Source organism: Boleophthalmus pectinirostris, unplaced genomic scaffold (genome assembly GCF_026225935.1).
Source record: "Boleophthalmus pectinirostris isolate CB_2022bp ecotype Guang Dong unplaced genomic scaffold, ASM2622593v1 HiC_scaffold_17, whole genome shotgun sequence".
Taxonomy (NCBI): Eukaryota; Metazoa; Chordata; class Actinopteri; order Gobiiformes; family Gobiidae; genus Boleophthalmus; species Boleophthalmus pectinirostris.
Genome location: NW_026571115.1, coordinates 30,367,438 through 30,392,537, shown reverse-complemented (window position 1 = coordinate 30,392,537; position 25,100 = coordinate 30,367,438). Strand labels below are relative to the sequence as shown.

The window sequence follows — 25,100 nt, the reverse complement described above, 5'->3', positions numbered from 1 at the left end:
TAAAAAATAAATAAATCCTCCATACAACCTTTAAGCCTCCGACCGCATCAAAAAACTACAGCACTTCCCACAATCCAGAGCGCTCTATACACGAATCCACTCACGACTTCAGTAAACTACAACGCTGCACCACCCGCAGCCACACTCACATCACTCCACGCCGACGAGGAACGGAACGGAGGAACGAACCGAAAAAGCGAGTGCAATGTGCCACTTCTAGACTCGACTGAACAACTGAGTCACTGCGAACACGCCGACAATCCAGCGGTCCCAGACACACCCTCCCTACACGCCACAACTGAACAAAGCCCAGAGTCACCGTGAACGCGGCAAACAAAGTCCCACTGACCCATCCAACTGCTGTGTTTCGTTTAAAGTCGGGTTTATTTGTGAAAAAAGTAGACCATTCTATGACAGTGCGCCTATAGTACGGAAAATACGGTATATTAAAATAGATAATTTCACATGTTTGTTATTTTCACACTGGCAGCCTCGAGAGGGCGCTCTAGTCTTGTGTGTCAGTATCTGCTGCTCCTATTACTCCTGTACCACTGTCACTTCACTCTACTGCGCATGTCTCCTGCAGAAAGAGCCGCTGTCCTTCTGCAAGTCGTGAAAATGGTAATTGAGCAGCAGAAAGAAAGTTTGGAGTGAGCGAAAAACTTGTGAGGGACTGGCGAAAAACAGAGGATACTCAAACTGCAATGAAGAAAACTAAAAAAGCTCATCGCGGGCTAAAAGCTAGATGGCAGAGTTGCTCAGAAGTGACGCTGAGGAAGAAAAGTTCTACGGATTTAGTGATTGTTAATGCTATAGTTATCTGAATAACTGTTCATATGTTACGTTAACTCTTTCCCCCATGAAGACATTTAACGACCCCCCTGTTCCCTTAATGACGACTTTTGACACCTCCGCTGTTTCACTAAAGACGTGATTTGACGACCTTTAGAAATTGCTCGGTTTTTCACATTTAAACAGAGACTGCAACAGGTCGGGGCCACTACAACCCACACTAGACTGACCAATAGGATTCAAGGATATGTTTTCGCCGATTTTTTTCCAAAGTTAATCGAAGTAGTGACGATGGTAGCTTCCGGAAAAAACAGAACACGAAACACGAGCAATGGAAAGATCGCGCTGCAGCACACAGTTTTAGAAATAATGAGGAGCGGACGTATTTTATGGATAAGTTTAGATAATTGACTTTTATTGATTTCAAAGTGATGATGAAGTTGATTATAAAGTGGAAAACAGCGATAGCGACGGACTTTCAGAGAGGGATCTTACGAAGATGAGAATGCCGCTGATGCGTCTGTGTGGAGTCCTGCGATATCCGAACAAACTATCTGAGCTTTATACTCGATTATGAACCAAAATTGCCCTGAAATCTGGATGTTGCCCAGGCCAGTCCTTTAAAATATTTCAGTCTTTTTTTTTCCAAGATGCGATGTTTAACAGAATCGCTACAGAAAAAACACTTATGTGGAGCTCTGCACACGAGAAAGTAAACAAGATGACAAATACTGGACACACACTGACGGGGAAGAGTTTTATTATTATATTATAATAAGATGAATTAGTTGAATAAGCTAAATGAGTTGAATAAATTAAATAAGTTGAATAAGTTAAATGGAAAAAATGAATTAGATGCACACAGGTGTACAACAGGTAAAAACAGGTGCACACTTGGCTATACTGTATCTGGTGATATGAAATCTGTTTAAATACTTTGACAAAGTATATTTTTTATTTTTTTATGAATATAGTACTCAGAACATGTATATATCAAATGCTGAATGTAGTTTTTTGTTTTCGAGTTTGCACCTGACCAGGTAAACTCTCATTTCAGTGAGCTGTTATACACCTATAAATGAGTTGAATCACATTTAAACATCCATAAATGAAGAGTTCAGAGTCTAAGGTTTCCAGAGATACAAATATGTCTGTGTTACAATTAAGTTAATGAGTGTAAAAAATAATTTATAATCACTCGTGGAAGTCTGTTTTCTTTTATGCAATTATGCTCTATGGGTGTAGCCCTAGTAACATATGTATGGGTTGTTCCTAGTAGGCGTCCAGGGGGGAAAGAGTTAACATACAAACACCTGTTCAGCCTGTTGTTCTCTGTTCTATTTTTATCACTATTACTTGCCTTTTAAGATGAAATGTCAGTTCTTGGTCTCAGATTTTATAAAACAAATTTCCCCCCAACAATGCGTCTTATAGTCCGGTGCGACTTATATATGTTTTTTTCTTCTTCATTAAGCAATTTTGACTGGTGCGACTTATACTCCAGAGTGACTTATAGTCCAGAAAAAACGGCATTATGACTGAGAGCGGGATCGCCTCTCCACAGATCTGACCCGTAACTTGGTCTGGTTTGGTCTCAGTGCAGATAGAAAGGTTTAATGCCATACTGTGAAACAATCCAGACAAAGCAATAACACAAAGAAAAGCATCTGAAGGATCCTCTACCAGAAAAGTTACACAGTGCACCTTTAAAGTGAGCATTACGCAGCCCTTTTCTCCAGGACCTGCGAAATGTGCTCTGCTGTTTAGACTCCTGTACTGCCTGAAACTACGCTGCACCTCTGAGTTTTATCAAAAAGTCCTCATGGATTTGGATGGCAAGAAAGTATCGAACAAGGTGCAAGATGTCAAGAACAAACTGTAAATCTTCTGCGTTCATAATTGGACTCAAACTGTGTGTGCGTCGTATCAGAAAAGTTTCGTTCATGCAAATTGTGCCAAACTTTAGGATAGAATTTGTCCTACTGTGATGATCAATGCTTTTTTTTAGAACTTTACTTCTAGTTTTCAACTTTTTTTCACTAATTTGTTTCTTGATTGGTGTAAAACTAGAATTTATATTTACAACACACAAAATTAGAGAAACGTGTCATACGCACTAAATATAGAGCACACTTGTTTGCTACATGAGCCTTACTGAACTGTTGTTGTTACAGTATATTTGCAAAAAGATGTAGAACTTATTTTGTATTTGCTTTTTTCCTTAATTCCAAACTAACATTGTAAGTTTAGATAGAAACTGTTTGTATTTTTATATAAGTGTAATAATTTAATGAACATAATAAGGTTGAAATTCCAAAACAATATCATGAATTGGTAAAACAATGCCTTGACTTGAAGCAGCATTTTTACTTTGGATTTAATTAACATTATTTCTTTGAATTTAGTAATAACCAATTGTTCTGTAACATTAAAACAACCTGCTTGTGTGGAATCAGTTGACAAACCTTGTTTTAGTTTAATCCAATATTTAATTTCTTAGAGTGTAGCTTGGAAATGTTTTGCAAAAAGAGAAATTATATTTGTCAACTAGACAAAAGTTTATTTGGGCAAATATGTTTTGTAGCTCATCCAAGCTGCTTCTTCAGTTCAGTTCTGTTCTACCTGGACGACTGAGGGATTTTACATCTTGGAAATGTTTGTTTACTAGGGATGGGCATTCGATTAAATTGTCTTAATCGGTCGTCGGGAGAATTAACGATCGATTATCGATTAATCATTAAAGTATTTATATTAAAATGATCATCATTATTATTACTATCTGCAATACTAATCTGCATAAATAAATTCAGCTTTATAACATATAAACCATAAACACTCTAGAGCCACATCAGCCCATTTGACATTATAATGTGTTTGCAGCTTTGCACAAGTCTCACAGAAACAAAACTTAAAACCGCATGGCTAATTTGCATAAACTAAGCGAAGAAAATATCAGCTCTTGTGTCGCTGATGTGGTTCAACTTCTGTTGGACTAAAGGACATGACTCAGGTGAATACAGGTTAGTGTGACCATATTTGCGTTTGTCAAAACCAGGACACCGTACGGGGGGTGGGGCCTCGTCATCGACATTGCGCTACTCTCACCTGGCAAAGCTTTTTAATGTTTTTTGGTGTCCTGGTGCTTTGAGGTCCCTGGCACCCCCACTGGACACCGAAACATATGTGCTGCTTTGTACACTGTGCCCCCACTCCCACTTGTCTCGACCAGGATAGAAAGCAGGGAATTTCTTGTAGACGTCATCGTTAATTGCGCATTTGTGCTTCGGCATGTTTCAGGCTGACCGACTGTTTGTGTCTGCTCGCTCCTTTTGAGTGCACACAGAGCTACGAGAGCCATTCAGTTTAATGGCCCAACGAACGGTAATGAAAACCCGGACATTTGCATCACTTTATTAATTAAAAAAATCCCGGACGGCCAGGACAGGACGTGGAAAAGGGACATGTCCTGGGAAAAACAGACGTTTGGCCACCCTACGCTACGCACAGCGACCTACATTCGGTTTGTTAATTAAAACTGAACATAATCAATGAAATTCTTAATGATCAATTATCGATTAATGGACCAATCATGCTCATCCCTATTGTTTAAAAATGCAATAATTTGATGTATTCTCCTCAGACACAGACCTGATGATGACGATGATGCCGTCAAAGATGTTGTAGGGGTTCCTCAGATACTCGAAGAAGCCGAACGCGGTGAGCTTGAGGATCATCTCCAGCGTGAACATGCTGGTGAAGACGATGTTACAGATCTCCAGGACGTTGGTCAGTTCTTCAGGCTGTGGAGAAGAAAATGAACAGAGAAATTATCACGGGGTTCCTTCATGCCCTAGAAAACCTGGACAATAGTCGGCGCGTTTTCGAGACATGAAAAACACATGGAAATTTTGAAAAAGACCCAAATGTCCTGGTGAATAGATATTTTGTCCTTGAAAATGTCTCTCCCCTCTTTGCTTTTCTGTATTATTGGGAAAGTGCAAGACTTTTACCACCATTACAGTAAAACAGAGCAGCTGGGATCCTCTAAAACCCGCCAAAATGCAGAAAATTACACCCCTTTTACACAAAATGACAAACCCTCCACCACCAGAAGTTACTCAATGCACCTTTAACTTTACAGAACATTATTATTCCAGTAAATATTTGTGCTTCTACAGTCTGAATGAAATCTATGGTAATTAACTTGCGATCAGTGTGGACTTTGGGTATATTCAGGCCACATTTTTTCACTATTTTTGACCAATACGGCCCCCAAATATCATTTTACCCACGGCCCCGAACAAAACCAGAAACAGCCGTGTTTGTGTGTGCGTGTGAAAGATAGAAAAACACAGTCATCTCCGAACACAAGCGCAGTGACAATAGACGCGTGGACATCTGCACAGGAAACTATTGTGTATTCAGCGGCTGTCAATCAAACTGTCACCAGGAGAAGTGTTTTTTATCTGTGAAAAATGAACAGGCTTTGTATCTTTAATAGTCGGAAAGGGAGAGGACGGCGAGGAAAACAGGCTTATTCGAAAGATAAAATAGAATGGTATACAAATTATATTAAAATCATGGCTAACAGATAAAGAAAACATACTTTAAAATGGTTAAATCAGACTAGTTTTGTTCACTTTAGTTCACAGTTAGATCCATATTAGGTATTCAGTCTGGTTTCCATCTGGTTTAGCTCTGGTTTGGTCCATTCTCAGTTACATTTTTCTTGAGTAACTTAAAAAAATATATTTTTTAGAGTACTTTTCTAGCAACATACTTTCACTACAATTATTTTAGTAGTAGTACTTGAGTTGTGGTCAGGAGTGTAGTACAAAATTCTGCGCCCTGTTTTAGTGTTGTAGTAATCGAGACCGGTCTATGTCTTGAGACCAGCCTCGAAAACATTTTTTTTACAGTCTTGTCTCGGTCTTGAAGGTGTTTGGACTCTGCCTTGTCTCGGTCTTGAAGGTGTTAAGACTTGGTCTTGCCTCGGTCTTGAAGGCGTTTGGACTCGGTCTTGTCTCGGTCTTGAAGGCGTTTGGACTCTGCCTTGTCTCGGTCTTGAAGGCGTTTGGACTCGGTCTTGTCTCGGTCTTGAAGGCGTTTGGACTCTGCCTTGTCTTGGTCTTGAAGGTGTTAAGACTTGGTCTTGTCTCGGTCTTGAAGGCGTTTGGACTCGGTCTTGTCTCGGTCTTGAAGGCGTTTGGACTCGGTCTTGTCTCGGTCTTGAAGGCGTTTGGACTCTGGTCTTGCCTCGGTCTTGAAGGCGTTCAGGACTCATTCTTGTCTCGGTCTTGAAGGCGTTTGGACTTGGTCTTGCCTTGGTCCTGACGGCGTTTGGACTTGGTCTTGCCTCGGTCTTGAAGGCGTCAGGACTCATTCTTGTCTTGGTCTTGAAGGTGCTTGGACTCGGTCTTGTCTCAGTCTTGAAGGCATTTGGGCTCGGTCTTGTCTTGGACTCTTGGTCTGATACTCGTCAAGTGTAATCAAATTTAATTATGATCGCTGCTGTCGGAAGTAAATTACTTACTGCGACATTTTGTTGAAGTTTGCTTAATAAAAGTTCACAAATGCATCTGTATTTGTCACGATGTGAGTTTGGTAAATGTGCAGAGGCTGGCAAATCCCACTGTAAAACCAGTAAGATAATATAACTCCAGTTAGGAACCACTTTTTTCACTTTCTTCACAGTTTTCTGTAAAGTGCCAGTTAAAAAAACGGGTTCGCAAATTGTGGGTGAGGGTCCAAAAAGGTGCAGAGTCAGTACAGTACAGTTTGCTTGACTTATTTTATGCCTAAATAAACATTAATCAGATAAAATGGAGATAGATTTACAAAAACATTGATATGTATGTGTCAAAATAACTGTAAAATACAAATAAATGTTAAAAATGACAAAGATGGTCTCGATTTGGTCTGCTCTTGTCCCGGTTTCGACCCTCAGAGGTCTTGGTCTCGTCCTGATCTCGGAACCCTGTGGTCTCGGACTGGTCTTGGTCTCGACTACTACAACACTATGCTGTGTACAGATCATCTTGGTGGGGCTGTATTACATATTTTGTGAAGAAAAAAAAAAAAAAACTTCCCTTTTTTCACTGGGACTGGACCACACACTTATTTTTGTTTTGCTGTATGCTCCCAGCTATCGTCCTGGGTTATAGTTCCAGTGTGATCCTTGCGTTTCCTGGTTTAATCCTGCTTTAATCCAGGCTCAGTGAAAGACAGCAGAAGGATATCAGGAGATCAGACTTCATCAGTTGAACACACAGCACAGTACACATCACGGCGTATACTCCCCTCAGTCCTCTTTGTGTTTGTATGCATTCACTTTCCTGTATTATTCTCTCCCATTCAGCATGTGTCAGCAACTGTTATTATTATGGGTTTATTTGATGATGACAATGCATTTTAAAGGTCCTATATTACGCAAAAATGACTCTTGTGAGGTTTAAGCCGTGTTAGAATGGTGTTATCTTGTGAAAAAAACGTTTGTTGTTTTGTTTCATTCACACATGTTTGAGTAATCCTGCATTATTAATCTGTCTACATTTCCAAAGCTCAAAATGCTCGTTCCACCTTGTGACGTTATGAAGTGGCTACAGCAAAAAGTGCAGTGTTAAAATTGACACTTAGAATCGACACATAGACACATAGAATCCATTTTAACATTTCCTCAGGGTTTAAATGAGTCCGATCTATTTATGGCAAAGCAGAGAAATCAATTTGTCAACTGGACAAAATTTTAGTTTGGTCGAATAGGTTTCACAGCTCATCCAAGCTGCTTCTTCAGTTCTGGTCAGACACTGATGGACATTTTCCTGGATGAGCCGTGAAACATATTCGACCAAACAAAATTTTTCGTCCGGTCGACAAACTGATTTCTCTCCTTTGCCATGGATTGTACCTGGACGACTGAGGGATTTTTTACACATTTCCGATCTATTTAATATTTTTGGAAATGTTAATCTGGACCAAAGTTCCTGTTTAACCCCGAAATCAAGAGTTATATTAACATTTTAGTAAAGTAAACGGATAACACTTTGTAGGGTTATCCTCATTTAGCTGAACAACACACAGAGGTGTTTTATTTTTTACACTTTATTTGAGTTAATTTAAGATGAAATTATGTATAAAACTGGTCCAAACTGGTCTGGAGTTTGAAGTGGTGGGTGGGGTAAGTTGAATTAACTTCAACCATATCAACTCAAATAATAATAAACAACAAATAATACCAACTCAAACTCCTGTTTAACTTTCAAATAGTTAAAATAACACTTTTTGTGTTAAAAACACAAAAAAACTTTGAAATATTCCACCTTGTAATTTTAACCCTCCAGTTTTTCCTGTGTACAGCTACTTTTTACCTTTTGTTCAGTAGTGATTGGGAATTCCATTAGCCTGATTCATCAGCCGGTTTTACTTCATTTCACTTCGTACAAACCGTCTGACCTCGCAGCCTTAGATTTCGTTTGCTCAACCGTAGGCAGGTACTTTTTTTCATTTAACCAATCGCTGCTATTTGGTCGTGACGTATGTAATGCGCCGCTAATAGGGCTAAATGGTATATTAAGCTTTTACCAAATCCCGTAGGAAGAAGGACAATAATGTCTTTCCCCTTGATGAAATTCACCAAACATTCTCTTTATTCCAGCTTTAAATCCTCGATCTCAGGAATCGTTGACAACACTGAATATATCACTCTTCACTGATTGGCTGGTGCCCAAACTTGCACTTTCAGTGTTTTTGTGAACCGTCTAGTGCAGGGGTGTCCAAACTTTTTCATCAAGGGCCATATATTTAAACACAGATGAAGCAGAGGGCCAGTCGAGGGCCATAGACTAATGCTCAATACAGTGAATATTTGAAATATGTGCATGTTTAACACCAATAGCATGAATAAACACTGATGGCTCATGCTAAGATCCTTAAAACCACACACTAAATATTAAATATTCACTTTATCAAGGTAGATTTTCCAAATACTTGCAGTAAGAAGTTAATATTTAAATGATGTAAGGTAATTTGAGCCAATTCACCTGGAAGCCTGAGGGCCAAGAAAAATTTGTCTGAGGGCTGCAATGGGCCCACGGACCATAGTTTGGACATGCCTGGTCTAGTGTTTTCCAATTCCTGACCTAGTTGCTGGAGAGAAATGAAATTGAACAAAGGCACTAGGTCTGATGAATGATGATTCAGACAAATGATTCTAGTGAAGGTGTATGGAGTTTAAAAACACAGTGAGGCACTTCCTGCATTACCACATGACATCACAACGTGTAACAGAGTGTTTTCTGTTGAAGAGAGGGACTCAGCGTAAACATGCAAGGTGTGTGCGTCAGAAAAGTGTAATATGGGCCCTTTAAAGAGGCAGTAGTTTACCTTTTATTGTTTTGAAAATGCTCTATTTGCTCTTTCATTTTTGTTGCTCTGAGTAGTTTCTCCCTTTGCTCTCTGTGCTAAGTCTCTCCCCCTTCAGAGCGCTATCACAACACGATCAGTGTGCATCTCGCTAATAACTACTGCACATTGCGTCAGTATTTTGAAGTTGTTGTGTACACTTTTGCATCTTACTTTTGTATTTTTGTGTAGAAATGACGTACTCAAACATGCATGGATGATAAATAAAACCACTTCAGGCACTTTTTGAACAACGTTATAATATGGTACTTTTTTACTTTTACTTTTACTTGAGAAACTTCTTGCCCTTGTACCTGTACGTAAAATTGAGTACTTCATCCACCACTGGTCATATTACAGTCCATGATCTACAGTTTTCTCCTCTTTTTCTTCTTCTCTCCATCTGTATGCACTCCGTCACCCGCTCCTCCCTTTGTGACTGACTGCGCGATATGGATCAGATGCTTTCTCCGATACCCCCCCGCGAGTTTGTATTTCCGAAGCTCGGCGACAAAAGAAACAGCCAGCTAGGCCCTGCCAAACTTAGCAAAGCGCTGCCTCTCCGTAATCCTCTCTCTTTCTCTTTCTCTTCCTCTCTTTCTCTCATATCTCTCCATCCCCGGAGGTTGCAAAGTCTGTCCGCACTGCCATTATCGGACGGGGCTATCTCCGGGCCGATCGATGTGGTCAGAGGAGATCCATCTCTCCGAATCGGTTTCAGCAGGTGCGGTGAGAAATCAATCTGGCTTAGGTTCAATGTTATGGGGGAGAATATACTCAAAGATACAGTGCGACGGTGGATTCAGGGGTTTGGAAAAGTAATATTGGTATTTCAGGTTTGAGAAGACTGCAAGATTAATCGTAATTGGATTTTGAATGGACGCAAAGATTTTTAGATAGATAAACAAAAATAATTCCCTCACTGTACCTGATTACCTTATTTTTCGGATTATAAATCGCTCCGGAGTATAAATCGCACCAGCGTAAGAATGCGTAATGAAGAAGAAAAAAACATATATAAGTCGCACCGAACAGTAAGTTGCATTCTTTGGGGGAAAGCTATTTTATAAAATCAGAGACCAGGAACTGACATCTCATCTTGAAAGGAAGGTTACAGTAATAACAATAGTAATAACAATAGAACAGAGAACAACAGACTGTTAACGTCACATATGAACAGTTCTTCAGATAAACTATAACATAAACAACAGAACAGAACAAGTTTAACAAACTCTCCATCTCACTCCAAATCACTAAATCCATTCAATTCTTCATCCTCTGTGTCACTTCTGAGCAACTCCGTGACTTGTAGAGGTAAACGGAGCGCCACTTCCTCTTCTCGTGTAGCTGTCGTCAGACTCAACATCAGTTCCAGTTAGAATTATTCCAGCGTTTCCGAATCCTGACAGGATGGTTTCGGTGTCACTGAAGTCCAGGCTTTGTCGATCCATCCAGTGACTTCCAGGAAAGTTTCATGGTGCACCCTCCCTGTGTCACAAATTTGTCACTCACTCCAAACTTTCTTTCTGCTGCTCGATTACAGTTTTCAGGTGCATATTTTGCTACTTGCAGCTTGTAATCTGCAAAATAAGATTTTCTTTTTGGGGGACATTTGTGTTCAGTCTTCTCAGTTGTTTTTATAAGTTTGTTAAATTTTTTTATTTCCAGTGGTACAGAAGTAATGGTGCGATCGACTGACATGATACAGACAGGACAGAGGCTCTTTCTGCAGGAGACATGCGCAGTAGAGTGAAGTGACAGTGGTACAGGAGGAACAGGAGCAGCAGATACTGACACACAAGACTAGAGCCTCTCGCGGCTTCAGTGTAAAAATGTTAATATATAAGTTGCCCCGAAGTATAAATCACAGGACCACCCAAACCATGAAAAAAAGTGCAACTTTTAGTCCGAAAAAGACGGTATTACTGTTTTAAAAACATGAAAAAAAAGAACTAGTTAATTTGAAAAGGTTTACAGTGGTCCAAAGTTATTCCTCACTTACCTTATGCATTCACCACAGAGCAGAGTTTCACTGTCAGTGCTAACTAACCACACACTTCCTGATTATGGGGAAATACACTCAAAAATGGTACGACGCTTTATACTGGGGTTTGAAAAGGTAGTATTAATATTTTAGGTTTGCTACTGCTGCAAGGTTAATCGCAAATTTGAATGAATTTGGAATTTAAGACCAAATTTCCTCAAAAAACAACTAACTAAATTGTGCATAACAGTGGTGGATGGAGCTTGTGGAGGCATTTAACTAGACTAACGAGTGTTCTAAAAAGTGTTCTCAAATTTTTGTTATCTTTACTCCACTCTGGTTGTGGAAAGAGCTAATAAACTCGTAGTGAATTATTAGGACGCTCTGAATGCATAAGGTAAGCGAGGAATAACTTTGGACGACGGTAAACTGTTTAAAACGAACTAGCTCGGCCCGCATCAGGTTTGTTAAGCTATTAAGGTTTTGCGTCTGTGTCAGAAAACCACGTGACCTGGTGTTCATGCCGCCATATCGGAGGTCAAACTATCCATCTGGACAAACGTGTATTTGTGTGCGATAAAATTTGAACTGAATAACAGTGAGTGTGTATACATGTACATCAATAACCCGGTTATTAGCCATATCCCGGTTATGTCAGTATTCGGGTTACTGCGTTTACATGCGCACTGAGAAACCGGGATACTCATATCCGCGTATACATGATCAAATGGAGTATCCCGGTTTCTTGACATAATCTTACAAATGCGCAAGCGCAAAAATTAACTTAAATCAATTTCATAAACCAGGAAAAATACAAACCGTGAGCTCCTTTAGCATAAGAAGCTAAGGAGCTACGAGATCTCCCACAATCCACTGTGCAGATTCTTCATTAAAATCTTCTGCATAAATAAACTCAACTTTACAACATATAAACCATAAACACTATAGACACATCAGCCCGTTTGATCAGATAATTCAGCTCTGATCACATTTGTTTATGTTTTACAGAAATGAAACTTAAGACCGTAGGCTAATTAGCATAAACTGTTAGCGGCGATAAAAACAACTCGCTCCTTGTGCCGCTGATGCGATCAGTTTCTTTTGGACTAAATGACACGACTCTGTGGATTATGTGTGTTATTTCTGTGACAGAAGAGGCGCTAATGATGGTAAGTGTGTTCCGTGCGTATAGAGTATAGGAGATAGTTCATGTTTTAGCTTTTCAGCGTCACACGAGTGCAGGTCGTACAAGTGCAGATTGTAATGTGCAGGTTTAGCGTATTTTACAGTCATTTCACTCGTTTGGTCACTTTATTTATATTGGTCAATTTATTTATGTGACTACTGTTGTGGTGAAAGGCTGGAAAGTGTCTTTTGGACGCATGCGCACTCAACTTTATGTTGCAGTAACCGGGATACTGCGTATACATGTCACAAGTAACCCGGTTACTATCGGAATAAACCAGCTACAGTAACCTGGTTTCTAATAACCGGGATACTGCCATAACCGGGTTACTGAAACCGGGTTACTGCGTATACATGCACCATCAAGAAACCGGGATACTCAAAAAACCCGATCATAACCGGGTTATTGATGTGCATGTATACGCACTCAGTGGTTTTGACCTGTGTTGCTGTTGGATGTTCTGGCCGGATTCACTCTGCTAAAGAAGGAGGTTGAAGTATCTTTCTCTCGGATCCCGGCTGATAAAGATCGCAGACAGAGATGGAGAGCGGACATAAAAAGAGAGGGATGGGAGCTCACTGAGTACAGTCGTCTGTGCAGTCAACATTTCATTTCTGGTGAGGGACCATCTCCACACAAACGAAGAAGAGATTTACAGTGAATGAAATGATATATACGGTCGAAGAAAAGGAATTATTCTCTGGTTTTAGTTTTCATTCTGGTTAACGAATACATGTGATTTGTTTTACACTTAAAGACTTTACCCAAGACACCATCAAAGGTCTCTGGGGTCTTCACCTGTTACCCCCTGCTGCTGTCCTTCCTGATCTCAGCTGTACTTGAAATGCTGATCTTTTGAAACAATGACAGTTTTACCAAAAGGGGGTTTATAAGGGTGCTTTGTTATTGCTGTTAAATTCCTCACAATTTTGCTCATGGTCAGCTTGCTCCACAGACACCATGTGTGTCAGAAGCTCACCATCTGCCTGCTTACAACATGCAACTTCCAACCAATAAAGACACCACTACAGCAAACCAGACATGAACATGGATTTTTTTTTTTTCTTCATCAATACCAATGATGTACCAGCACGGAATCCTCAACCACCCACCCCAACGTCCTCACTTTCGCCGGCAAGGAATCCCCCCCACCCCGGCTCTCTATAGGCGAGTTGTTGACGTCATTGTTATTAAAAGCCCGCGTTGCATGCTGGGAAATATTTTGATCGGAGGCAAGAAACAGGATAGCGGTCAGACACAGTGGGTAACCTCACGTATTTATCCCCGATAATGGTAAATTCCTGCTGCATTATCGGATGCACAAATAGAAGCACGGAAGAAGGAAAATGTCTTTTTCGTATTCTGAGTGAAAAGAACCGCTAACGGCTTTCAAACATTTGCAGAGCAAACATAGAAGATCCTAACAAACCGTGGACTCCAACAAGTTCAACAAAGCATCGAGACTCTTGGAGGTTTTCATCTTTTCTGCTGTGAATGGCCCAGGAGTTTCCACCAAGTCATTGTGGATATCGCCCAAGTGAATATTTGTCCAGGTAGTTGGCGATTCTGACCAGAAATTTGGTTTGGTCCACCTTTTGTCAGGGTTGAAAAGGGTGATTTTGCGTCCATCGATGCTTATGACCAATTTCTGGTCAAATGGTCTTGGGTCCTCTGACGTTAGAGTGGATAAATAACCGGGATCAATACCCTTTACGTGCTTTCTCGCTCCGTCCGTCATGTTGAATTAGTGTTTCTTGCCGCCGACCAAAATAATTCCCAGCATGCAACGCGCGCTTTTGTCAACAATGAAACTCGCCGGGGTCGCTCCAACTCTGATTTTGACCCCCATTCTACTTCCCCTGGCTGTTATCAGGATCAGATGTGATGTTTGGTGATCAACAAAAGATCTCACCCATCCCGCTACAAAATATTTATCTGCTTCTAACACCGTGTAGCTTTTCAGTTCTTGATTAGTGCAGGACGATGTCGAATGAATGAAGTAGTTGCAAATATGTAGACCAGGGGTGTCAAACTCATTTTGGTCCGGGGGCCGTATCCAACCTACTTTGATCCCAAAGGGGCCGGATCAGAAAACTCATGGCATATAAACCCCAAAAACAGCAATAAGTTCAAATATTTCTGCATCTATTACAGAAATCATTTATAATTGATGAACTCTTTCTTTTACAAAATATTATAATATTATGAACAACCTGAAACTTTAAGAAAAATGCAATTTCAACACGACGTTTTAACATGAACTTGTATGCATTTCATAGAATTCTGAAACTTGGCATCTTTTAGTAACTGTAAATCTATTATTTCTAGTTGCATGTCTGTGGGCACATCAGAGGTTTTGACTGTGAATGATGTGCGAAAAATTGCAAATTCTGTCTTCAGGTTTTAAAATATAATTAAAATATTTTAGTAGAAAATCAGCCGAGGGTCAGATTAAAGGTCTTGGAGGGCCGGATCCAGCCCCCGGGCCATATGTTTGACACCCCTGATCTAGATACTAAAGTTTGGGCACAGAGTGAGCGTTGATTAGATTGACAAAGCGCTCCATCGGAATTAGATCGGGATCTATCCCACAACCCAGGAGGACGACTTTTGCTTTATACCTTTCTAATGACGGCTGATCTAACGAGCTGGCGATTTCGGGCAGTTTTACGTCGTTTGCGCCGTTTAAAGTCGCCATGATTATACTGAAATAAACTGAATAATCCCAGTCTTGACCTCCAGTACGGATGCCAAAACAATAAATGCAAATCCTTAATGCTCAACGTAGGCTTGTGGGCGGAGCATCACACAGAATGTTACAGCTATAAGTCAAATAGAGCCTGGGAGAGATCGCTAGATTACTAAAACATGCATGGATGGCATCTCAAACCACTTCAGTCATGTTTCTGATGAGGGAACAACATTCTAACACAGTAGAAAGCTCCAAAAAAAGTTGATTTTTGCGCAGTGCCCCGTCTTTAAAACTCCCCTAACTGTTCGTGGTATCAGGCCGTTGCATTTTGTCCTAATGCGATTACCATGTCATATTTTTCGTATTAAATTCTGCGCAGGTTTGAGCTTCTCTCCCGAGTGCCTCTAATCATAATTCTCTGCTTAATTAATGAACTAAAAATTGGAAAAGTTACTGGGTTGTTTTTAAGGAAAGTTGCATTAAGGCTTGAGTGAGATTAGCTTTCTCCCCTGTGGACGACGGGATTCGAGTCTCCAGTTTGCTTTCGAGCTGTTGTTCTGTCCTTAGGCAAGACACCGTTCTCCATCTGCTTGCATAATGTGTTGATGTTGATGTCTTTATACCTTGTAGATGCTGCTGAGGTGAATTAATTGAAGTAGATTTGAGTTTATTATCATTTGTTTTAGTTATTCTACCCATATACAATTTTTTAAGTCATACTATGGAACATTTCTGGTGGAGAGTGGGCCACCTACTTGTCATGTCACCAGGCCAAGAACAAAAATTTTAGAACACTTTCACACCTGTTAGTCTAGTTAAATCAGGGGCGTCAAACTCAAATTCACAGAGGCCAAAATTCGTGGGCCAAACTAAATATTTTTTGAAACATGTCAACAATATATGCATATTTTCTCTTCTTTCGAGACATGTAATGTTAAACCTTTTCTTATTAAAATAAATGTTTAATAATAGTTTTGCTTAAACACTGAATTCAGAACAAGCAGAATATAAAATAATAACAAAAGTAGATACAAATATTTTGGCATCTCTTCTTAGATACAACTTCTACGACTGGCGTGGCAGCCGGTGGGCCACCTCTAATACATATTTGATATGAACCTGCGGGCCAAATATAATTATATTGCGGGCCAAATTTGGCCCTTGGGCCTGAGTCTGACATGTCTGAGTTAAATGGTTTGGTTTCAGGAAACATTGTTTTCATTTGGTCACATTTTCACCATGTTTTAGCTCAAATGAACCAAAACAAAAGAAAACAGAATATACCCTCTGCCTGAGATGTTGCTGCACTGGAAATAGTGCTAGAAATGACAAGTAGGGGTGTGCAAAAATATTGAAATATCAGTATATTGTATAATTTAATATGATGATATTGAATCGATACTGTATATCGAGGGTATTTTTTGGTGTATTTTACTTAATTATTTGGTTACAGCGCTACAGTTTTGTTGCTTGTTCAGTGAAATGAAACTCGTTTATGCGACACATTTGACATTTTCACAGTTTTGATGATTAAAATGTTTGTGCTTCATATGAAGTGGTTTAATAAAGACTTTTAGTATCACAGCCATGATTTAGCCTTTATTTTTGATTGAACCATATCAAATCAATTTGAAATATATCATATCGAACTGAAAGCTGACTGTATCGAGGTATGTATCGTATCGTGGCCTATGTATCGAGGTATGTATCGTATCGGTAACTCCTTAATGATGCCCAGCCCTAATGACAACAAAGAAGAAACTGCATTAGCCCATTGCCCACAGTTAAGTCCCTTCCCTACTACTTCTGTATTACTTGTCAACAAAAGTTAAGATGCAACAGATTTTAGCAATGTTTGGATTTCACATTTGGATTCTACAAACACCTACAGAAACACACACACGCAGCTCTTTACTTTACAAACCAGTGTCACTGATGAGCCTCGACTCCACTGTTTCCGTGATCAGTCCCAGAAACTGTGATATTTTGGTCTAATTACGTGAAATAACAGCGATAATTAATTTGCTCCTCACTATACGTCTTGTCACTGCCTGTTTCTCCCGGTTTGATCATCATTCCGGAGTTGTTTATGCTCAGCGCACTGCAGAAGCTCGCTGGGATGAAAAACGGCGGGTGGCGTTCGCATCACAAATGAACCGCACCACAGTCCATTTGCAAACCAAACCAAGACAACTCAAGTCAAAGAGAGTGTTTACATGCACATCAGTATCCCATGATCAAATACAGTATCCCGGTTTCTTGACATGATCATACAAATGTGCAAGTGCAACAATTATATACTTAATCAACCAGGAAAAAACAACCATGAGCTTCTTTAGCTATGAGGTATCCCACAATCCACTGCGCAGATCAAAACCAACATTTCCAAACATTGTACAAGTTCTACACTGCAGCAAATTCTTCTCTTTAGACTCTTCTGCATAAATAAACTTTACAACATATAAACCATAACCACTATAGAGCCACATCTGCCTGTTTGATAGTATAATGCAGCTTTGAGCATAATTGTTTATGTTTTACAGAAACAAAACTTACAACCACATGGCTCATTTGCATAAACTATAAGCGCTGAAAAAAAAAGTCTCGTTCCTTGTCCCATAACGCAGTCAGCTTCTATAAGACTAAAGGACATGAGTCAGTGGAAGTGTTTTTTTTTTTTTTTCTGTGACAGAGGATGTGCTGCTGTTGTCAGTGAGTCTGTTCTGTGTGTTTATTGCATTGGAGGTGGTTCATGTTCACTTTTCAAACCTGTGCAGGTCGTACGAGCGCAGGTCGTACGTGCGCAGGTCGTACGTGCGCAGGTCGTACGCGCGCAGGTCGTACGCGCGCAGGTCGTACGCGCGCAGGTCGTACGCGCGAGTGCAGGTCGTACGCGCGCAGGTCGTACGCGTGTGAAGTTTTAGCGCAGTTCTTTCAGTCATTTTACTAACTTTATTTATGCTGCTCACTGTATTTATGTCGACTACTGTTGTGATGAAAAGACTAAAAAGTGTTTGTCTTTTGGACAGGGATACTGTGGCATGTATACGCAGTATCCCGGTTACTGCAACATAAAGTTGAGTGCGGAATATCGGAATATAACAACTACAGTATCCCGGTTTCTCATAACAGGGATAATGGCTTATTCGGGATACTGAAACCGGGATACTGCATATACACTGAAAAAACGGTCCGAGAGGGGTTGCTCAAATTGCAAAAACAAATTTGACAACAATAACATCACTTTTTTACGTTTCTCTGTCAAGCATGTTTAAATCTTACAAACATCGCTTGATTGTGGCCGATGTGAGACCTGCATGTTTTAATCAGGTTGAGGAAACATGACTTTATTATAATTTCTGGTGAGGCTCCTCCCTCTGGAATTCTCCTCCCCAAAACTTTTGGAGGGAAAATTCAAATGTAACAGGACACAGGACAGATACAGGAGCAGAGGACAAACAGTGTGGAGCAGGAGGATTATGAAGCTGATCTGGAGGTGAGACTTTTCAAAGATTTTATTATGTGCTTCTCCGGCCTAGAATGTCGTCATTGTTAAAACATGTTTGTGTTGTTTTATTTGAAATTAGAGGTAATGTAAGGACTGTTTCCTTGAAACAAATTGTTTTTGACTGTCCATCTACAAGAGTGTGACACTTGTACTAAGATTTGAATGTGTTGCTTCCAGAGTCGTCTACAAACACAGAGTGACGTCCAGGTTCTGCTGGAGCTGTGGGGAAGTTCATGAATGTTATAGTTGATGTTTCAGAAAAAAGGAAGATGTTTGAGCAAAGTAAGTAAACCAACTAAAATTATTTAAAAATTTTTCAAAATGAACTTCCTATTGAAACAGCTGTCGTGTTTCTACAGGGTGATGTGGCACTAGGAGACTTTATACCAGATGCCCTCCCTGTTACTGTGTTTAGAGGAAGAAAAGCAGCACATGGTGAGTTTTGTTTCTGCAGATACACTTCTAATGTTCTTGTTCTTCTGTTCTGGTCCATTATTGTAGTAATAAGTACTTTAAGTGTATTTAAACATGTACAACAGAGTAGATCATCAGAATGTGATCATCATGTGTTATTCGTGTGTCCACAGGCAGAGACCAGAGCTTCTTCACTGGAATAAATCTTCACACTGTCCAGTTCCAAACTGTGTGTCTCTGTCCCTGTGCTCTTTGTGTTTGATTCTGTTTAAGACAATACAGAACTGTAGAAAACTAAAGACTGTTTTTGTATTCTTTTACAGAATTTGATCAATTAAATTAAATTATACATACTTATACATTTCATGATAAGGTACCATAAGATAAATATGCATATTCAGCATGATTTGTTCAAATTTCATCAACATGAAAAAGTGACGTTCATGTTCCGAGAAAAATATGTGTAGAGGGGTTCGAAAAAAGTTTCAAAGCCTAAACATAATTTTATTGCGTGCAACCGCTGTCCATAACTTTTTTACGCAAATCCAGCAACTTTTTTTTTTCAGTGTACATGCTCCACAACGAAACTGGAATACTCAAAACCTGATCATAACCGGGATACTGATCAGAGTTGAACTAAAAAAAAAAAAAAGGAGTGCATGGCAAAAGCTCCTTAAACTATGACGTATCTCTGTGAATCTGACCCAAACTGCACTTACAAGACTACACCTGCAGGGGGAGTCCACGCAAAAACTATTTATGCAGAAAACTATACTCGTAAACATGAGTTTAATCTGACTTTCTACACAGAAATTCCAAAACAGTACACAATCTTCAGCTAACTTCTCAACTTCTCCTTCACCCTACACTTATATCACGGTCTGTAATGTTGTTCAGAGAGACCACTGGCACAAAACACCAGCCAGTTCTCCATCACTCCGCCCCGGGGCAGCTCTGGCACCACAGAAATACCAACGCTGCAATGTTACGCAACTTGAACTGTCCAGAAAACGTTATATAAGTCTAAAGCGTGACTATTAATATTATGATTATGACTTTTGAGTTCCTGCCCACACCAGTGAAAAGTGCTGTGTAACCTCTCTCTTTTTTTTCTCTCTTTCTCTCTCTCTCTCCATCCTCTTCCCCGCACACGTTTCCAGTTTATTTTTAGTTTCTTCCGAGATGAGAGTATACGCTGTCGGGGTGCGTGGGCGGAAGGGAGAAAGAGAGAGAGAGAGAGAAAAAAGAGAGGGAGAGATGACGGAGGTGTGCAAGCCAAGTCAGTGAACATGTGAGTCTATGGGATTTGGCACTGGGGTGAATTATAGATAGACAGATGAAGAAGAGAGAGATGGAGAACGAGAGAGAATGCAAAGAGGGAGAGAGAGAGATAAAGAGAAAGAAGAGAGAGCGAGATGACGGAGGTGTGCAAGCCAAGAGAGTGAGTCTACGGGACTTGGCACTGGGTAAATTATAGATAGACAGATGAAGAAGAGAGAGATGAAGAACAAGAGAGAAAACAATGAGAGAGAGAGAGAGAGAGAGACAACAAAAGGAAAGATAAACGAGAGGGAAAGATTTTTAGAGAGAGATACGGAGAAAAAGAGAAAAAAAAACTATTGAGAGAGATAGAGTTAGAGAGAGGGGGGATCAGAAAGAAAGAAAGAGAGAGAGAAGAGAAGACAACAAAAGGAGAGAAAAAGGGAACTATTTTTAAAGAGAGAGAGATGGAGAAAAAGAGAAAACTATAAAGAGATAGATAGATAGAGATAGATGAGATAGAGAGAGAGAAAGGGGGGGTTAGAAAGAAAGAAAGAAAGAAAGAAAGAGAGAAACAGAGAAGACAAGGAAAGGAAAGTGAAAGAGGGAAAGATTTTTTGAGAGATATGAAGAAAAAGAGAGGAAACAATGGAGACAGAGAGAGAGAGAGAGACAGAGAGAGAGAGAGAGACAGAGAGAGAGAGAGACAGAGAGAAAGAAAGAAAGAAAGAAAGAAAACAGAGAGAGAAGACAAGGAAAGTGAAAGAGGGAAAGATTTTTTGAGAGATATGAAGAAAAAGAGAGGAAACAATGGAGACAGATAGAGAGACAGAGAGAGAGAGACAGACAGAGAGAGAGACAGAGACAGAAAGAAAGAAAGAAGAAGAAAGAAGAAAAAAGAAAAAAAGAAAGAGAAAGAGGGAAAGTTTTTTAGAGATAGATTTAAGAAAGAGAGGAAACAATGGAGATAGAGAGAGAAAGAAAAAAGAAAGAAAGAAAGAAAGAAAGAGAAGAAAAAGAAAGAAAGAGAGGGAAAGTTTTTTAGAGATAGATTTAAGAAAGAGAGGAAACAATGCAGAGAAATAGAGAGACAGACAGACAAAGAAAGAGATGACAAGGAAAGGAAAGAGAAAGACAGAGAGAGGAAAAGATCTTTAGAGAGAAATCTGGAGAAAAAAGAGAGGAAACAATGGCGAGAGAGAGAGAGAGAGAGAGAGAGAGAGAGAGAGAGAGAGAGAGAGAGAGGGGGGGTTAGAAAGAAAGAAAGAGAAACAGAGAGAGAAAAGACAAGGAAAGGAAAGTAAAAGAGGGAAAGATTTTTTGAGAGATATGAAGAAAAAGAGGAAACAATGGAGATAGAGAGAGAGAGAGAGAGAGAGAGAGAGAAAGAAAGAGAAGAAAAAGAAAGAGCGGGAAAGTTTTTTAGAGATAGATTTAAGAAAGAGAGGAAACAATGCAGAGAAATAGAGAGAGAGACAGACAGACAAAGAAAGAGATGACAAGGAAAGGAAAGAGAAAGACAAAGAGAGGAAAAGATCTTAGAGAAATCTGGAGAAAAAAGAGGAAACAATGGCGATAGATAGATAGATAGATAGAGATAAAGCTAGAAAGAAAGAAAGAAAGAAAAGAAAGAAAGAAAAGACGAGGAAGAAAGAAAGCAAGAGAAGATGAGAAAAGAGAGAGGGAGATATTTTTAGAGGGAAAAAAATATGCAGAAAAAGAGAGAAAACAATGGAGAGATAGAGAAAGAGATAGAGGGAGTGAACACATGAGTCTGCAGGATTTGGCATCTGTAAATTATAGACAGACAGAGAGAGAAAAGAGAGAGAGAGAAAACAAGAAAGTGAGGGAGAAAGAGAGGGAGAGATGACGGAGGTGTGCAAGCCAAGTGAGCACTGGGGTGAATTATAGATAGACAGATGAAGAAGAGAGAGATGGAGAACGAGAGAGAGGGAGAGAGACAATAAAAGGAAAGATAAAGGAGAGGGAAAGAATTTTAGAGAGAGAGAGCTACAGAGAAAAAGAGAACAAACTATGGAGAGAGACAGAGTTAGAGAGGGGAGATTAGAAAGAAAAAAGAGAGAAGAGAAGACAAGAAAAGAAAAGGGGGAGGGAAGAGAGGGAAATATTTTTAGAGAGAGAGAAAGAGAAAACTATAAAGAAAGATAAATAGAATAGAAAGAGAGAGAGGGGTTAGAGAGAGACAGAGAGAGAAGATAAGGAAAGGAAAGTGCAATAGGGAAAAAAATTGAGAGATATGGAGGAAAAGAAAGGGAACAATAGAGATAGATAGAGAGAGAGAAAGAGAGAGAGAAGGTAAAGGAGAGAAAGACAGAGAAAACAAGAAAAGGACGGAGAACGAGAGAGCGAGATGATGGAGGCACGCGAGCAAAGTCACTGAACACATGAGTCTAAGTGAAGATGAACAGATAGAGAAGAGAGAGATGAAGAACAAGAGAGAATTCAATGAAGGAGAAGGGGAGAGAGAGAGAAAGACAAAGGAAGGGAGAAACAGCGAGAGAGATGGGATTTGGCGTGAGTAAATTATAGATAGACAAACAGCGAGAGAAGAAAGAGAAAATGACAAAGGGAGAGAAAACAATTAAGAAGTGTGTGAGAGAGAGAGAGAGGTCAGTGAACACATGAATCTATGGGATTTAGCACTGGCTAAATTATGGATAGACAGAGAGAGAAGAGAAAGAGAGAGACACCAAGGAGGAGAGAAAGAGACAGAGAGGAGGAGAGAGAGAGAGGGAAAGATTACATTATTTTGATTCCTGACCGAGTTGCTGGAGAGAAATTAAATTGAGCAGAGGCACTAGAGAATTTATTTATTTGTATTATTTATTTCGACTAACTGGTGCTTACTGGCCTTCATAGTCTCACCACTTGCTTTATAAACCTCCTCCTCTGGAAGCGTCGTCAAAGGGGCTTGAACACTCAAAGATCACACTATGTTCTCTTTTGAAATCATACTATGTTGACATTTCAAGTCCCCCCGGGCCCGAATTATTGATGGTAAATAAACTTCTCCCGAGTAAGACGTCCCGTTGGTCTCCAGACTTTTACCTCCACCCTTTCTCAGACAAGCTGAAAACTTCGACAACAACACCAGCCTGGCTACTGTGGGAATTAATTTCTGTATTTTTAGTTTTTCATTCATGTTAATTCACCATGCAGTGTGGGAAGGGGTTCAATGTTCTTGTACAAGTGTCATAAAGAGAAGTCAGTGTCTGAACTTTAAAATGTCAATGAGTTTGGGACATGTTATGATGGATGTCAAGTCTTTATTTCAGGAATGCAGGTCCAACTTGAAAAAAAACCAGGGAAACAGACACAAGGCTCAACTCGGCTTGAAGTTTTTTATTGAAATAATTTGATTATTTTTTTAGTTGTAGTAGTAGTAGTAGTAGTAGTAGTAGTGGTATTTGTAGTTGCAGCATGTAGCGGTAGCAGCAGCAGTAGCAGGTCGAAAACCTTTAAAGTAAACAAATGTGTAATTAAATTAGCATTTTACAATTTCATTAGTTATATAATCCAATTTAATTTTAATTAATACACTTCAATTATAATATAATTTATATATAATATATTATTTATATACATATTATTGTATTTTTTTTATATCTAGCACATTTCACACATGAACTTAAATAGCTATCATTTTAACCAATAATTTTTTAATCCAATAATTAACTTTTTATACAGTTTTAAATGAATATGAAAGTAATATTTGAAGATAAATTCTGATACATAAATACATTGTTTTTTAATTGCTAAATAACATATATTTATATAATATTTAACTAGAGCTACTTAAACTTAGGATTTACATCATTTTCTTTATTTATAGAGTAGTAAATCTGATTTAAACAATTTAGTTATTCAACTTAACTCTTTTGGCATTTTCAAACTTAAATTGAATTTATTTACAGTTCCTTTTAAACTAATTTTAAAGTTAAAATTCCTCACCAGTAGTGTCTCTGTTTCCCCTCACATTCCTTGGTTTGCTTTGATTTGTTTGCACACACCTGAGCCTAATTAAATGATTACAGAGACACACCTGGTTACCTTGTTTTTTGTCTTGCTGCCATCTACTGGCCAGACTAAAAATAACCTAATCAACTAATAAAAAGGGAGGGGAGGAGGAAGAGGAGGGAGCAGAGGTGAGAGGAGACAAGGCTCTGGACTGGAGGTGAAAACTTGGTGCAGGGGCTGGGCTTTTTAACTTGACAATGGACTTTGTGATGTATATGAGACATAAAGGGGGAGTGTCTGAACTCTTTAACATATGACTATCTGTGGTTACACTGTCTGGGTCAACATTTCTGTGAATTTCCTGTAAATACCAGTTACAGTTTGTCAATATTCTGACGAGATGGTCAGTATAAAGCTGTCAGCTCTTCTTGTACTAGGAGAGGTGACGTGGAGAGATGCTGTGTGAATCAACTTGAATCAAGAGATCTGTACCTGTGTGAGCCTAATAAAGAGACATGTTTGTGAACACCTTTAATCCTTCTGGACTCTCTTTTAAGGCTCTTTTCAGGCCCCTCCAGAAGAAGCTGACACTACGCTTTCCCTTAAAGGTTGTATGGAGGATTTTTTTTGTTGTTTCAAATTGTCAATGAAAGTTTAAAATACCATTACCGAGATGCAGCAGCTTCGTAATTATGATGACAAAAAGAATGAAAATCCATCAACTGTGGACATGTTGAGGCCAGATAAACATCAGCCAATAGAAAACGAGGCTCCCTCTTTTTCTATTGGCTGTTAGGTCGTCAATCAAACTCCCTACGTTTCTAGCGTAACTGACTCGTTGTCGCGCAGGGATTTCGTGGTGTATGGGGCAGTTCTTAGAGGCTTT

General features: G+C 39.5%; 1 protein-coding gene across 1 annotated transcript in view; it reads right to left on the bottom strand.

Annotated features, from left to right (window-relative positions):
- The window catches only part of cacna1ia (calcium voltage-gated channel subunit alpha1 Ia), a 493,137-nt gene that overhangs the window by 168,070 nt on the left and 299,967 nt on the right, over positions 1–25,100 (bottom strand). Inside the window, exon 10 of the mRNA XM_055153099.1 lies at positions 4,441–4,592. Coding sequence (XP_055009074.1) covers positions 4,441–4,592 — 152 coding nt within the window. The remainder of the gene's footprint in view (positions 1–4,440; positions 4,593–25,100) is intronic.